General features: G+C 43.1%; 2 protein-coding genes across 2 annotated transcripts in view; one reads left to right on the top strand and one right to left on the bottom strand.

Annotated features, from left to right (window-relative positions):
- ACAD9 (acyl-CoA dehydrogenase family member 9) overlaps positions 1-7,510 on the top strand; it is a 54,706-nt gene extending 47,196 nt beyond the window's left edge. Inside the window, 4 exon segments of the mRNA XM_043976327.1 lie at positions 1,669-1,746; positions 3,019-3,147; positions 4,031-4,103; positions 5,467-7,510. Coding sequence (XP_043832262.1) covers positions 1,669-1,746; positions 3,019-3,147; positions 4,031-4,103; positions 5,467-5,567 — 381 coding nt within the window. The 3' untranslated portion in view covers positions 5,568-7,510.
- The window catches only part of CFAP92 (cilia and flagella associated protein 92 (putative)), a 40,043-nt gene continuing 29,986 nt past the window's right edge, over positions 3,168-13,224 (bottom strand). Inside the window, exon 9 of the mRNA XM_043976326.1 lies at positions 3,168-3,369. Coding sequence (XP_043832261.1) covers positions 3,350-3,369 — 20 coding nt within the window. The 3' untranslated portion in view covers positions 3,168-3,349. The remainder of the gene's footprint in view (positions 3,370-13,224) is intronic.

The raw sequence follows: 13,224 nt of genomic DNA on the forward strand, positions 1-13,224 counted from the left end.
TTTTCTCCATTTGAAGAACTGCCTGTATAAGATGCACTCAAGGCTCTTATACTTCGAACACAATTTTTTTCATTCATCTCTTTAGTACCTTTTTTTTAGAGGTTTTTTAATTTATTTTTTTATTTTTTAAATTAATAAAGTATTTTTTTTCCCATTACATGTAAAGATAGTTCTCAACTTTTGTTTATACAGGCTTTCCAATTTCAGATTTTTCTCCCTCCCTCCCGCCTCCCCTAGACAGCAGGTAATGTGATATAGGTTATATATATGTATATATGTATATATATATATATATACACACACATAATAACATTAATCCTATTTCTGCATTAGTCATGTTATAAGAGAAAAATCAGAGCAATGACAAAAAACCTCAAAATAGAAAAAACAACAGCACCAAAAACAAAAGAAAGAGTATGGTTCATTCAGCATCTATATTCCACAGTTCTTTTTTTTTTTTTCTTGGATTTGGAGATCCTCTTCTACCATGAGTTCCCTGGAACTCTTCTGTACCATTGCATTGGTGAGAAGAACATAGTTCATCACAGGAGATCAACACTCAATGTTGATGATACTGTGTACAATGTTCTTCTGGTTCTGCTCATCTCACTCATCATCAGCCCACGCAAGACCCTCCAGATTTCTCTGAACTCCTCCTGCTCATCGTTTCTTATAGCACAATAGTATTCCATTGTATTCATATACTGCAACTTGTCCAGTCATTCCCCAATTGATGGGCATCCCCTCAACTTCCAATTCCTTGCCACCACATAAAGAGCAGCTATAAATATTTTTGTTTAGTACCTTTTTTATATGGGAGATCCCAGCCCACTTACCTTTTCTTCCCCCACTTGACAATCTGTTCAAGTTCTGGCTGGCATACTCAGGTGTCCACAGATCCAGATGACCTGTTATTTTTATCTGTTGTTTTGCTTATTAATTGTACTTTATTTTCCTAATCATCTCTTCTTTCCAAATCTCCCATTAATTCCCCCCTCAAATTAAATTCATTTGGCACAGTCACTTCAGATCACAGAATCTTAACAATTTAGGAACCACATGTTCATCTGCCCCTGCAGGATTGGGGCCAAAAGTTATGATTCCAGCTCTCTATTCATATATCTGCCTTACTGAAGAGCCGCTTTTAAAAATCTTCCTAGAGAAATTAATAAAATTAGACACAAAACAGATTTTTTCTTTTAAAATTTGATTTAATGTACACAACCTTTTCCTTTTAGAAATGATTCTTTCTGAGAAACCCTAATTGAAGGAAGTTGAAATTTGTTTAAAGGGAAAAACTGGTAAAGTGAGCATAAAATGGGTTAAGAACATCAGATCTCTCTTCTTGAGGCCACAGAAAAATGCAAAAAATCATAACAAAATGGATTCTATGTGGTGGACAAGTTGCTTGAAGTTTGCACCCCAGCCATTCCATGGGCCCACTTTAGACAGTGCCCATCTGTGGAGGATCTCTTCACTCCTTAAAGTGATGGCATCATCAGAGTCTACACAAGGGGCAATGTGGAAAGTCAAGGTGGGAACACAGGAGATGTGGGGAACTAGTAATGTCGTGCTGGTTTGAACCCAGAATGATGTTAAGTAGTGTTAAATTCAGTTCCCTTTTCAAAGTTTCAGACGCTCCAGCTGTGTGTTCTGCTTTCTTTATAGGAGAGTGCAAATCGACTAGAAGAAAATGTGTATTATTTTGGGAAAACGGTAGAGGTGCTGCTAAGGCGGTTTGGCAAGGTAACTAACCTTCTATTTTGTCAGTGATGCATCTATCCAGCAAAGGGACCAGGGCTAAGAAGTAACTGCAAGTCAGCTTAGACCCTGCAGAACAGCTTTGAGCACAAACGCCCACCATTCTGGAGGTTACAAAGCAGCCACTGCCCCTCTTAAATGCTCTCATTACAACAGCTTCCATTCACAGAATGTTTTAGGTTTTACCAGGTGCTTTCCACCCAGCATATCATGTGTTCCTCCCTAGAGCCCTGGGAGGGGGAGTCAGGGTGACACTGATATGCCAAGGTCCCCAACAACTGATAACCAGGAAGAGAATATGCTTAGGATGTTCTCCTTCTGCTAGTCTCTGGAGAAAGCTCACCTGTCCTTTAGGGCCCAGCCCTGGTACTGCCACCAATCCAAAGCCTTCCTTCATTTTCTCTTTGTAGAATCATCCTTCAATGCAACCTGTTCACTGATCACATGTGGCATTCTAACCATGTCTGTGGGTAGTTTATTCTACCTACTAGATTCTAAGTCTCTCAGGGCAAGGATTGGGCCTTACTCATCCTCGTGTCTATCCTAGATTTAAGCAGAAAGCTTTCAGTATTTGTTGAAAAGAGTTTTCGTCATCATTGTGAGGATTTAAGAAACATTTAAAAAAAAATCTCAAGTGTTTGGGGCCATCAGATATGCTCCTTCTCAAGAATTAGGGAGACTCCTTCATCTTTGTAGCCAACAAAGACCCAACTCATATGGCATGTTAAGTCCCTTGATTGTAAGAAGTTAAATTGAGAGAATCTAATAATCTCAGTCTTAATTGGCCCTCCTTGTAGAAAAATTCCCTCTGAGACCAAGACTTTGCCGGCAGTTTGTAGTCATTGCAGGCAAGTACAGGGCTAGCCTTGAATAGGATTCTTACATCTATTCCCCACAAGGGAATCATGGAGGGGATCAGACAAGGGCTTCCTCCAGCCCGATAAAGCTCACTTCAGCAAGGGCTGAGTCTGAGTAGCTTGAAGAAGCAGACGGCAGAATGTGCTCAGAGGTAAAATGGGGAAATGTGCTGAGTATCTTCCTATTTAGGGCTTTCACGTGGAGTTGATTTTGGTTCTTGTTCTCTCCTCCTTTCTTAGTGTTGTCACCTTTGCTAACATCTCGGTTTGTTCCCTACCTACATAGTAGAGTTTCTGCTCTTCCAATTCCCATTTAGTGACAAAGAACATCCACGTGTTTGGAAGGTGGTTGTGAATTCCCAGTGATCTCTTCTGTGTCAATGTGACTCCCTTTTCTTAGACTATTGTGGAAGAACAGTTGGCCATGAAGCGAATGGCAGACATCCTGATCAACCTATACGCCATGACTGCCGTCCTCTCCAGATCCAGTCGATCCGTCCGCATCGGCCTGCGCAATCATGACCATGAGGTGTGTGAGTGGGGGTGGGACACAGGCGGCTTTCCTCTCCTGAGTTCAGTACACACGTGGTGAAGCCCCTTAGCCATTGACTTTCAGGATGTTTGTGAAATCCAGTTGGTTTTGGAGACAGAAGCATTTCTTTGGGAAATAGGTTTGGTGACTGTAATTTGCTAGGAAACAACATGATCAGTTATTGAAGGGCTTGATTCTTCTAGTCAGTTTTGGCCTTGCCTGCAGAAAAAAAGAAGATTTTTCTTTTCGGTGACTCCATAACATTTTTCCCTAGGCAGGTAAAAGGAATAACATTTAGTGGCTCAATGTAGGTAGTATTTAGCAGCAATTCACTGTGTGACCTTGGACATAACATGCTCTCTTGGGACCTCAGCTTCATATGTGAAATAAGTGTTGGACAAATGATCTCGCAAGCCCTTCCCCTCACTACAGGGGTGACATTCTGGCTGTAATGGAACTCAGCAATCCATCAGTTACAAGTCAGTTCTGTTCAGCAGTTGAGGGGAGGGATGGGGCTATGGATGCTATAGAAAGACCCTTGGGAACAGGCTTGAGAACTAGCATCATCCTCCCCTTCCCTGTTTGCTCAGAGCCAGGCTGTTCTTGCCATTCCTGACGCCAGCCCTGTCCCTGCTGCAGGAACCCCAGAGAAAACACAGCCCCCTGCATGTGCCCAGGGCTCCTCCACTTCTCACCGTCTTCCCACGCATATACATAGACTCCGTGTATCACTAAAAGTTTGGGGGGGCTGTCGTTTACTCAATGCCTACTCTGTTTCTTGCTGGCCCACTTCACCTCAAGGTTGAGATTACTGAATGTATTTGTTTAAAAGAGGAAAATTTAAAATCTGGTATGTATGTTGTGTTTTTTTTTTTGTTAGGTTCTGCTGACAAATATTTTCTGCACAGAGGCATATTTCCAGAATCTTTACAACATGTCTCAATTAGAAAAATGTAAGTGGTGTGGGCTCTCAGGCCCAGTCAGATAGTGGGACTTTTGACATAGGCTGTTGATTATGCTATGTCTGAATTCTTCTTGATTATTTATCTGTGTAAGATAAATAATTTTCGAATTAAGGTCTTGTTTATACTCATTCAAACTAATCATTTAAGTGATCTAAGTGCCCCCTCCACTCTCCTTAGTACCTGTTAGTAAAGGATCAAGAATTAGAGAAATATTTTAATTCTACTTGCAGGAAGCATTTTCACATGCCCTAGTAATCAAGGCATCATATCATTCTTAAAATAATTTTGTCATTATCTTTCATAATTGAACCATAGCAGCAGCAACAACAAAAAAGACCTTAACAAATGGTGCTATGCCCCCCTGGAATGGAAATTAGCTGGAAGATTAAGATTAAGACAATCAAATAAGACGTCTTTAGGGGCAGCTAGGTGGTGCAGTGGATAGAGCACCGGCCCTGGAGTCAGGAGTACCTGAGTTCAAATTCGGCCTCAGACACTTAACACTTACTAGCTATGTGACCCTGGGCAAGTCACTTAACCCCAGTTGCCTTAAAAAAAAAAATGTCTTTGGTAAGACCTCCATTGCTTGCACTGTTGGGCAAAGAAGTATAAGGTGGAAGGTTGCCAGTCTCTGGCTGGCACTGCCCCACAGTACAGCCATTTTATTGACGATTTCTCTTCAAACTGCCCAGAAAGGTGACCCTTGTAATTGTCCTGGCTAGTAGATAAGACTGGCACATCAGACTCCTGGGTCATATTCCTGGAGCCTCATTAGAAGGGAGGTTCCTAGAGAAGAGAGCAGGAATTGTTTTCATGTTTATTATTAATCAATAGCTGCTTATAGTGAAGAGAACAGTCCCAGGGAGCTTAATGAATTTTATTTGCTCCAAATGCTCCAGACATTTGTCTGGAAAAGTCATGAGGATCTCGACCTTTCTTTCCCATCCTAGATAGGAAAGCAGCAGCTGGAAGAGTCTTCTCATAGCCTCAGTTCTGGGGCGTTTGGATGTTCAAGAGAGAGTGAATTAGCTCCCTCTGCATCATGCAGGCATAACTGATTCTCCCTCCCCTACTCGGGGCATTTGTTTTGTGTCTCACTCTTAGACTTTCCATGAGCTACACATACTTCTTTTGCTTGATTACGGCCCTATCAGTCCATGATCTCCTGAGAAGAAGGTGCCTTGGGTTATTGCCTGGGCCTATCACAGTCGAATGCCCAGAAATCAGCTGACTGTTCAGACTGCTTTTCTTACCCCTAGTGCAGGGATTGGCTGCCTTTTCTTTAGGCTTTTTCTCAAATGCTGTAACGGTAATATTCACATCTGTTTGTTTTTTGCTTTCTTTTTTCCAGATTCTTCTGAAAATCTAGATGAACATATTAAAAAAGCTGCCCAGCAGATTCTGGGTAGTAGATCCTTCCCATGCGCACATCCCTTGGAAAGGATATACTGAGAAGTGGGGGGACGTGTTTCTAGAATCCATTTGTGATTATGATCGACCATGTCTTTGAACTACATCAGCTCATGACTTTAGATGGGTCTGATTTAGAATGACACTTGCCATTTTTTCACAGAATAAATTAATAATTGTGAAAAGGTTTTATTAAAAATGTTTAAAGCTCTGTTTAATTCCTTTTGTCAAGTCTGTAAAGGGACTCCATCTTGCCTTGAACATGGTCCTAAATTTTGCTAAAACGAGTACTGTCCTAGCACCCTCTCTTTCCACATGATTTGTGTTCCTTACTGGGCAGAGAATGAAAGCTGCTAAAGGGAGGAGTTCAACTTGACAAGTTCTTGAAGGGAAACAGTAGGTCTGATAATACCCACATGGTCTGAACTTTGCTCTTATGATTGACTTTTCCAGTTCTTAGAGCTAGAGAGGCAACATGAGCTGTGGTGGGGAGAGCCCTGGGTTAGACCAGGGGTAGAAGATGGGTGGAATCCTGCCTCCGGGGCAGCCTGGGCAACCAGCGCACCATCTTGTCATGGATGCCACTGTCTGCTTGACTACTGGTGAAAGAGGAGCTTGGGGTGCCCCTCCCCGGAGTCAGCAAGTCTCTAAGAAAGCAGATGTTTGGCTTGACGGAAGCCTCTTATGCTGAGTTTCCTCCCACCCTGACCCTCAGGTTCATCTTCACAGTGCGACCAGAACCCACACTCCAAACCTGACTGAACACAGCCACACGTCAGGGCAGAAGGGCCCCCTGAGACAATCTCCTCCCATATCCTGGACAAGTAAGAAAAGGCCCAGCGTGGAAGAGCCCACTGCCTTGGGGGAAATGGGGTGGCCCACTGCCCTTGGGGATAGCGCCCCCTCCGCTTCTACCAGTCTTCACTGGGCTTGAACTTTGGGCTCTTCTCCATCCTGGTTTCCCTCTTCTGGACATTCTGGCTTCCTGATGTTCTTCCCCAAATGGGGGTGCCTGGTAATGAACCATGCAGCAGACACTCCAGGTGGCCTGGCCAGGGCACTGCACAGCGGGATGCTTTCCTACTGAAGGCTGTGTGGGGACAGTGCTGGTTTGGGGGTTTGAGGACTTGGGGTCCAACCCCTTCTCTGCAGCCTTGGCCAGCAACTTCCTCTCCCTGGCCTCATTTCCTCATCTGCAACACGAGTGGGTTGACCTGCGTGGCCCCCCAAGGGCCCTTCCAGCTCTTGCTCTATGATCCCAAGGCCCTCTCAGTTTCTTGGCTGCCATATTACATTATTAACTCCTTGGCACATATGCCCAATACCGGGATTGCTTGGTCATGGTATATATAAGCAGTTCATTCCATTTTCTCTTTTCAATTCCAGACTTTTCCAGAACAATTGAACCGATTTACCAACAAGGTGTTTCACAGAGCAAACTCATTGGTTTTTCCAATGAAACAAAGGGGGAATGTGGTAAAAATTATTGTGGTAAAGATTAACATCGAAAATTTTAGCTGAATCATTTGGGAGGGGCCCCACCTGGCTCACCCTGACACTGCGGATGCTACTAAGTTGCTTTTGAAGGACCTCCCCTTTTGGGGAGTAAAAAAATGCCAGACCTCCCCTTTTGTGGGAGGAAAAACTCCACCGGAAGGCAAGGCAACTTCTGGTGGGCGGGGCATTCAAAAGGTCAAGCTCTTTTGGTCTAGAGGGCAGTCTCTGGCAGTGCTTGGCTAGTGGTGGCAGTTCGGAAGCATGGGCTTCGTGCTGGGTCTTGGGTATGCTGGTTCTCCACCTGGCGGCAGTTTGGGATTTGGTGAGTTTTATAAAGGAAAATCCTAAATTCCTTTGAACTACCTTGATCTCTGGTATTGCATAGACTAATCTTAGAGCTGAGACTATTCGTCTGTATTTCTACTTCCTTATTTCCCTAATTGGTTTCACCTTTGTGGTCTAATTAATTCCCAAGCAATAAAACCTGATCCTTTATGAACTAAAGCTCAGAGGCTCCTTATTGGCCTGGGAGGTATATATAAAAGAGAAAGTTAAAAGGGGAGATTAATGCTCCTTATACCCAATTTTGGCCCTCACAAATATATTAGGATGCCCGTCCTCACACTCCCTCTAACACCAACTGTCATTTTTGCCAATTTGCTGAGTAGGACGTAAAACCTCAAAGTTGTCATCCACTACTGACTTTTAAATTAGAAGCAGGGGGGGCAGCGAGGGGGCGCAGTGGATAAAGCACCGGCCCTGGAGTCAGGAGGACCTGAGTTCAAATCCGGCCTCAGACACTCGACACTTACTAGCTGTATGACCCTGGGCAAGTCACTTAACCCCCATTGCCCCGCAAAAAAAAAAAATGTATTGGGGGGGGCAGCTAGGTAGTGCAGTGGATAAAGCACCGGCCCTGGAGTCAGGAGGACCTGAGTTCAAATCCGGCCTCAGACACTTGACACTTACTAGCTGTGTGACCCTGGGCAAGTCACTTAACCCCCATTGCCTCACTTAAAAAAAAAAAGTCAGTAGTGGCACACTCTAAGCAGTTTAATTCCAGGGAAAGTGCTGGATCTCGAGTGCTGGTTCAAATCCCAGCTCTGCCGCTTAGTACCATAACCTCTGTTAAAAGGGAGTCAGACTTCTAACTAAATCAGCCTCTGTGAACCTCTCAGAAATCCTGCACACTTCCAAGTACTGATGACAAACCCTTCAGACTCCGCAGTCCTAGCCTATAGCTTCTGCCTTGTCTCTTCCCCGCACCTGCCCTGTCATATACAGACGTTGTCATAAGAATGAACAAACAGATTGCTTGCTGATATTTGCATAGAGATCACATGTGGCCATCCTGAGTGGGGAGTCCAGATAAACCTAAATGGTGTTGCTTTCCGGTCCTGGAACAGCTTCTACGTGTCCACTACCCGCATGTGGTCAGCAATAGGATGAAGCGTGGCCATGGCAGGGCAGGGGATGAAGAGGGGGAAGAACATGACTGAGGCCAGTGTCAACCAACTGATCAGTTAACAAGCAATTATGTGCTGGGCATGGGGCAAGAGAAAGAAAAGGTCTGCCCTGAGGCGCTTGTACTCTCTAAAGAAGTTCAAACAACCCCACAACCTCCAAATACTCTAATGCAAAACCTTGGAAAGAGTCCTTTCCTTTAGTCACTAATGCAGCAGAAGCAGCAATAATGATGGTTTTCTCTTAACTCTGTAACTGTAAACAGATCTGGTTTTTCTCTCCTCAACTCGTGCCATCATACTAGGGGACATGCACCCTACTCACTTCCCATGAGCTACTCCTCAGCCACACACAAAGATGGCCACACTTGAAATCTTGCCCTCACCTACAAATGTACCAGCTGAATGTTCAAGAATTACAAAATCCCCCTATCCAACCCTAGTCTACTGGTTTTTCACCTTTTCCCTCTCCCTTCTCTTACAAAACTACTCTCTGTCCACCCCATGACCTGCAAGACCTTGATCTCTCATTCTCTCCTATGCCATTCTCTTTTTCAAACCATCTTTACCCCTTGGTAAACCCCTTCTGGAATCCCTCATGCCCTTATATGACAGATTATACCCAGTCAAACCTCAGTCTTGGATCAATCCCATTACTCACCTCCTTTGCTCCTACACTCATGCAAGTGGAAACAATTATGTAACTGTTCTGACTGGATCCACTAAAAACGCATGTTACAGAATCTCAGCTGGGCCCTCACTGCTTCCCGGCAAGCCTATTATACCTCCCTTATCAACTCGCTATCTGTTCTCTACCATGGCTCTTCCAAACTTTTTCATCCCTCTTCAAACCTCCCATGAGCCCTTTGCCCATTTTCTCAGCTTAGAACCTGGCTTTATATTTGACAGAAAAAACCGAGGCCATTCACAGTATGTTCCCTCTTACCTCTTCCTCATTTTAAACCACTTATATTCCTTCTACCACTCTCTTCTTCACTCGTCTTTGATGAGGAAGTGGTGTTACTCCTCTTGCCAGCTTACAAACTGTCCCATTTCATTCTGCCTTCTCAGACAGGCTGCTCTGTTATCCCCACTGTTACTTATTTTCTTTCTTTTTTTTTCAAATAAAAGTATTTTATTATTTTCCAGTTACATGTAGAAATAGTTTTCAACATTTGTTTATATAAGATTTCTAATTTCAAATTTTTCTCCCTCCTCCTCTCCCCTAGACAGCAGGTAATCCTGATATAGGTTATATATACATAATAACATTAAACATATTTCTGCATTAGTCATATTATAAGAGGAGAATCAGAGCAAAAATGAAAAACCTTAAAACAGAAAACCAACAGCACCAAAAACAAAAGAAATAGTATGGTCCAATCAGCATCCATATTCCACAGTTCTTTTTTTTTTTTTTTGGATTTGGAGAGCCTTTTCCATCAAGAGTCCTCACTGTTACTTATTTTCAGTCTCTCCCTGTATACTGACTCCCCACTGCCTACAAACATGTCCATGTCTTCCTCATCCTGGAAAAAACAAAACAAAACAAAACAAAACAACTTCATCTGATCCTTCCACCTGCTACTATCATCCTATCTCTCTTTGGCCCTTTATGGCTAAACTCCAATATATTTTAGCCTAATGGTAATTAGCAACATATTTTTAATAACATTAAGTTAACAACATCTTTAAAAAGAAAGTTAATCAAAAGTTGTGAGCCTGAAAGTAACATTTTGCCATTGAAATGCTAAATGAATTTCAGTGATTAGTAATAAGTGGTCTGCAAGGAATTTTATAAAAATAGGATCAAGAGATACTCTTTTAAAAAAAAAATGCTGAGAACATAGAGCCAATCTAACCACTCTTTTCACTAGGTAGTATTTGTGGTCCCTGAAACATGCGGTCCTACACTAGATGGATATACTCCGAAGGGCAGGAAAGACCACATCATTGTGATGGAGCTGCATCATTCCACAAAGGCATCTGCTAGCCCCAAAGCTGGTTGTCAGAGCCATCTTACGGCAGGATCTACTTTCCCTCTGAATTTGTCATGACTGCCCAGGAGCTATTTCTATCGCCAGAGATTTGTTTGATTTTTTTTTTCCCTTGGATCTCTTCAGATTTCCAATATTTGACGTTACGCTGATGAATTATGTTTCCATTCACCTGCAGGCTATGTTTTCTAGTGCCCATGGAACAAATCCACTCTCTCGTTCTCTCAGCCACTGGTACCCAACTCCTCCTCTTTCTTGCATGCTTCTTTAGTATTCTTGATGGAAAAGGCTCTCCAAATCCAAAATATTCCTGGGTTTATGTTCTAATACATGTAGATGAGAAAATCCATCTTACTTTTCCATTTTTCCCCCCACTGAATTACTCAGTACATCAGTTAAATATGCTAGTTGATCTAAAAAAACCACTCGAGTGAAGATCACTTAGGAAGCTTTATACATCAGTGGACACACATCTCCCATCACATTCCTGGGAAGGAGAGGGTGTAGGATGAGTTGTGGGGGTGGTTTTCCCTTCCAATTTGGAGGTTTCATCACAAACCTTGGAACTGCATGGTGCGTGATGAAGTGTGGGAATTCCAGCATCCTGGCACTTTGTCGAAATGGTGAATCTAGGGAGCACTGGCAAATGATGTCGAGGTCCCTGTGGGTCCTCAACTGCACGCATGGTTGGGTTTGTTCTGAAGACTGGAAGCCACAATCAAAGAGCCAAAGCTAGGAAATCAATTGAGAATTCAAGGCAGGTGTTCATCAGAATAATTATGCTATTTACTAGGTTTCTTTATGTTTTCACAAACTAAACCATGGGCAGGACAGAGAGATAGCCTTCTGTGTTCTGAAAGTTCTTTTGGAGTCTGTTCTACTAAATTGTTCTCTTCAAACTTGCTTTCAGTCTTTAAGAAAAACCATTCCAAGTGAAATGAAGCATCTGTGAAATGACTTCTATTTCTAGAACAGCATTTAATGAACCGCTTGAGCTCTATGGAAATAGTGTCACTGGAAAAAAAAAGTCTAACCAACCAACAAAACGAATTTCATTGAAAAACAGTCCAGTCATTTTCATAGACAATGAAAATGCTTATTTACATATTCCTAAATATCTCTATAAATAGACTCAGCAGCGTCTGATTACACTTAAACCCATGTCCTTGGTGGCAGGATATCCTGTAAGCATCCCAAACTCAACAGATCCCAAAAAAGGCAGCATTTCCCTCCCCTCCCCCAACTTTCCTGAACTTCCCTCTGCCAGTGAAGGGCACCATTCTCCAAGTCACACAGTGCTCACAACACCAAGGTCGCCCTCAGCTTCTCCCTTGCATTTGCCCCAGGTATCCAATCTACTGCCCAGTCTTGTCATTTCCATCTTCACAACACTTCTTGGATATGTCTCCTCTCCACTGCCATCCCACATTCTAGTTCAGGTCCTCATTCTTCTTGTTTGGACCACAATGGAAAACTCATAGCCAGAGAGTTAAAAAAAAAAAAAAAGTCTTTTTACTATAAATATCAGAATACCCACAGGCAGAAGACAACCAAAAAAAATTAGGAAGAATTTCCTCAGAAGCTCCCCACCAAAGTCTATTTAATATTTGCTTTTATGGTCTTTCTGACCAAAGGGTACAAGGTTGTCCCCTGAGGGCAGTTTGCCTCAACTGCCCCAGATCTGCCTCTCAATATCCTTGTTCTCGACAGTCCCAGATGCTGAGGTGGGAATGGTGTCACAGAGCATTAAGCCACTCCTCCCCTCTTCCATCAGACTACTGGCCCATGGCAAGAAAGTTGAACAAGCTACTTGCTACCTTTCTGAGAAAAATGAAATAAAGTCTCCACACACACACACACACACACACACACACACACACACACACACACACGCAAATGTTGTTATATCAGAAAACAAGACATAAGAAAGGAGGATGGCAGGAAGGGGCCTCAAGGCTAACAGGGAGGGAGTCTGGGTAAGAAAGGAGAATGGCAGGAAGAGGCCTCAAGGCTAAAAGATAATCTTGCAGGTGCCCAAAAGTAGATATAGAAGAGACCTTAAGGCTAGTAGTCTAGCTAGTCCAAGTGTGCCAAAGGTTAAAGCTAGGCTTGCTTAATTCGTTTATGCATATTAACTGCCAACACCCCAAAAGTGAAGACTGTTGCCATTCTCAGACATGCGCTGTACTTAATGGGGGGGGAGGACATATTAAGGGAGGAGTTCCAGGAGCCTCTTATTCCCAACCAATGAGGTGAAGAGGGGAGGCACCTTTGTGATAGGATTAGGTATTTTAAAAAGTAGTTTGTGGGGCAGCTAGGTGGCGCAGTGGATAAACTACCAGCCCTGGATTCAAAAGGACCTGAGTTCAAATCCGACCTCAGACACTTGACACTTACTAGCTGTGTGACCCTGGGCAAGTCACTTGACCCCAACTGCCTCACCAAAAAAGAAAAAAGGTAGTTTGCTGTGTGCCCATCCTTGCAAGAATGTAATAGTGTAATAAAGCCTTCATATATTCACCGAAAAGGAAAGTCCAGTATTTTTATTTCTGACTTTACCCACCCTTCCACATACTCTGTAATCCAGTTACATTGGGCTATTGCTGTTCTTCATATACCATACCCCTTTCCAAAGGTACCCCAGCTGCTACTTTTTCCCCTGAGATGACTACGTTCCATCTACCATCTAGTTATCTTGTTTGTACATTGTTGTTGTTTGTATGCCAGTATCTCCCTCATTAG

This window comes from Dromiciops gliroides, chromosome 1, assembly GCF_019393635.1.
Source record: "Dromiciops gliroides isolate mDroGli1 chromosome 1, mDroGli1.pri, whole genome shotgun sequence".
NCBI classification, from domain to species: domain Eukaryota; kingdom Metazoa; phylum Chordata; class Mammalia; order Microbiotheria; family Microbiotheriidae; genus Dromiciops; species Dromiciops gliroides.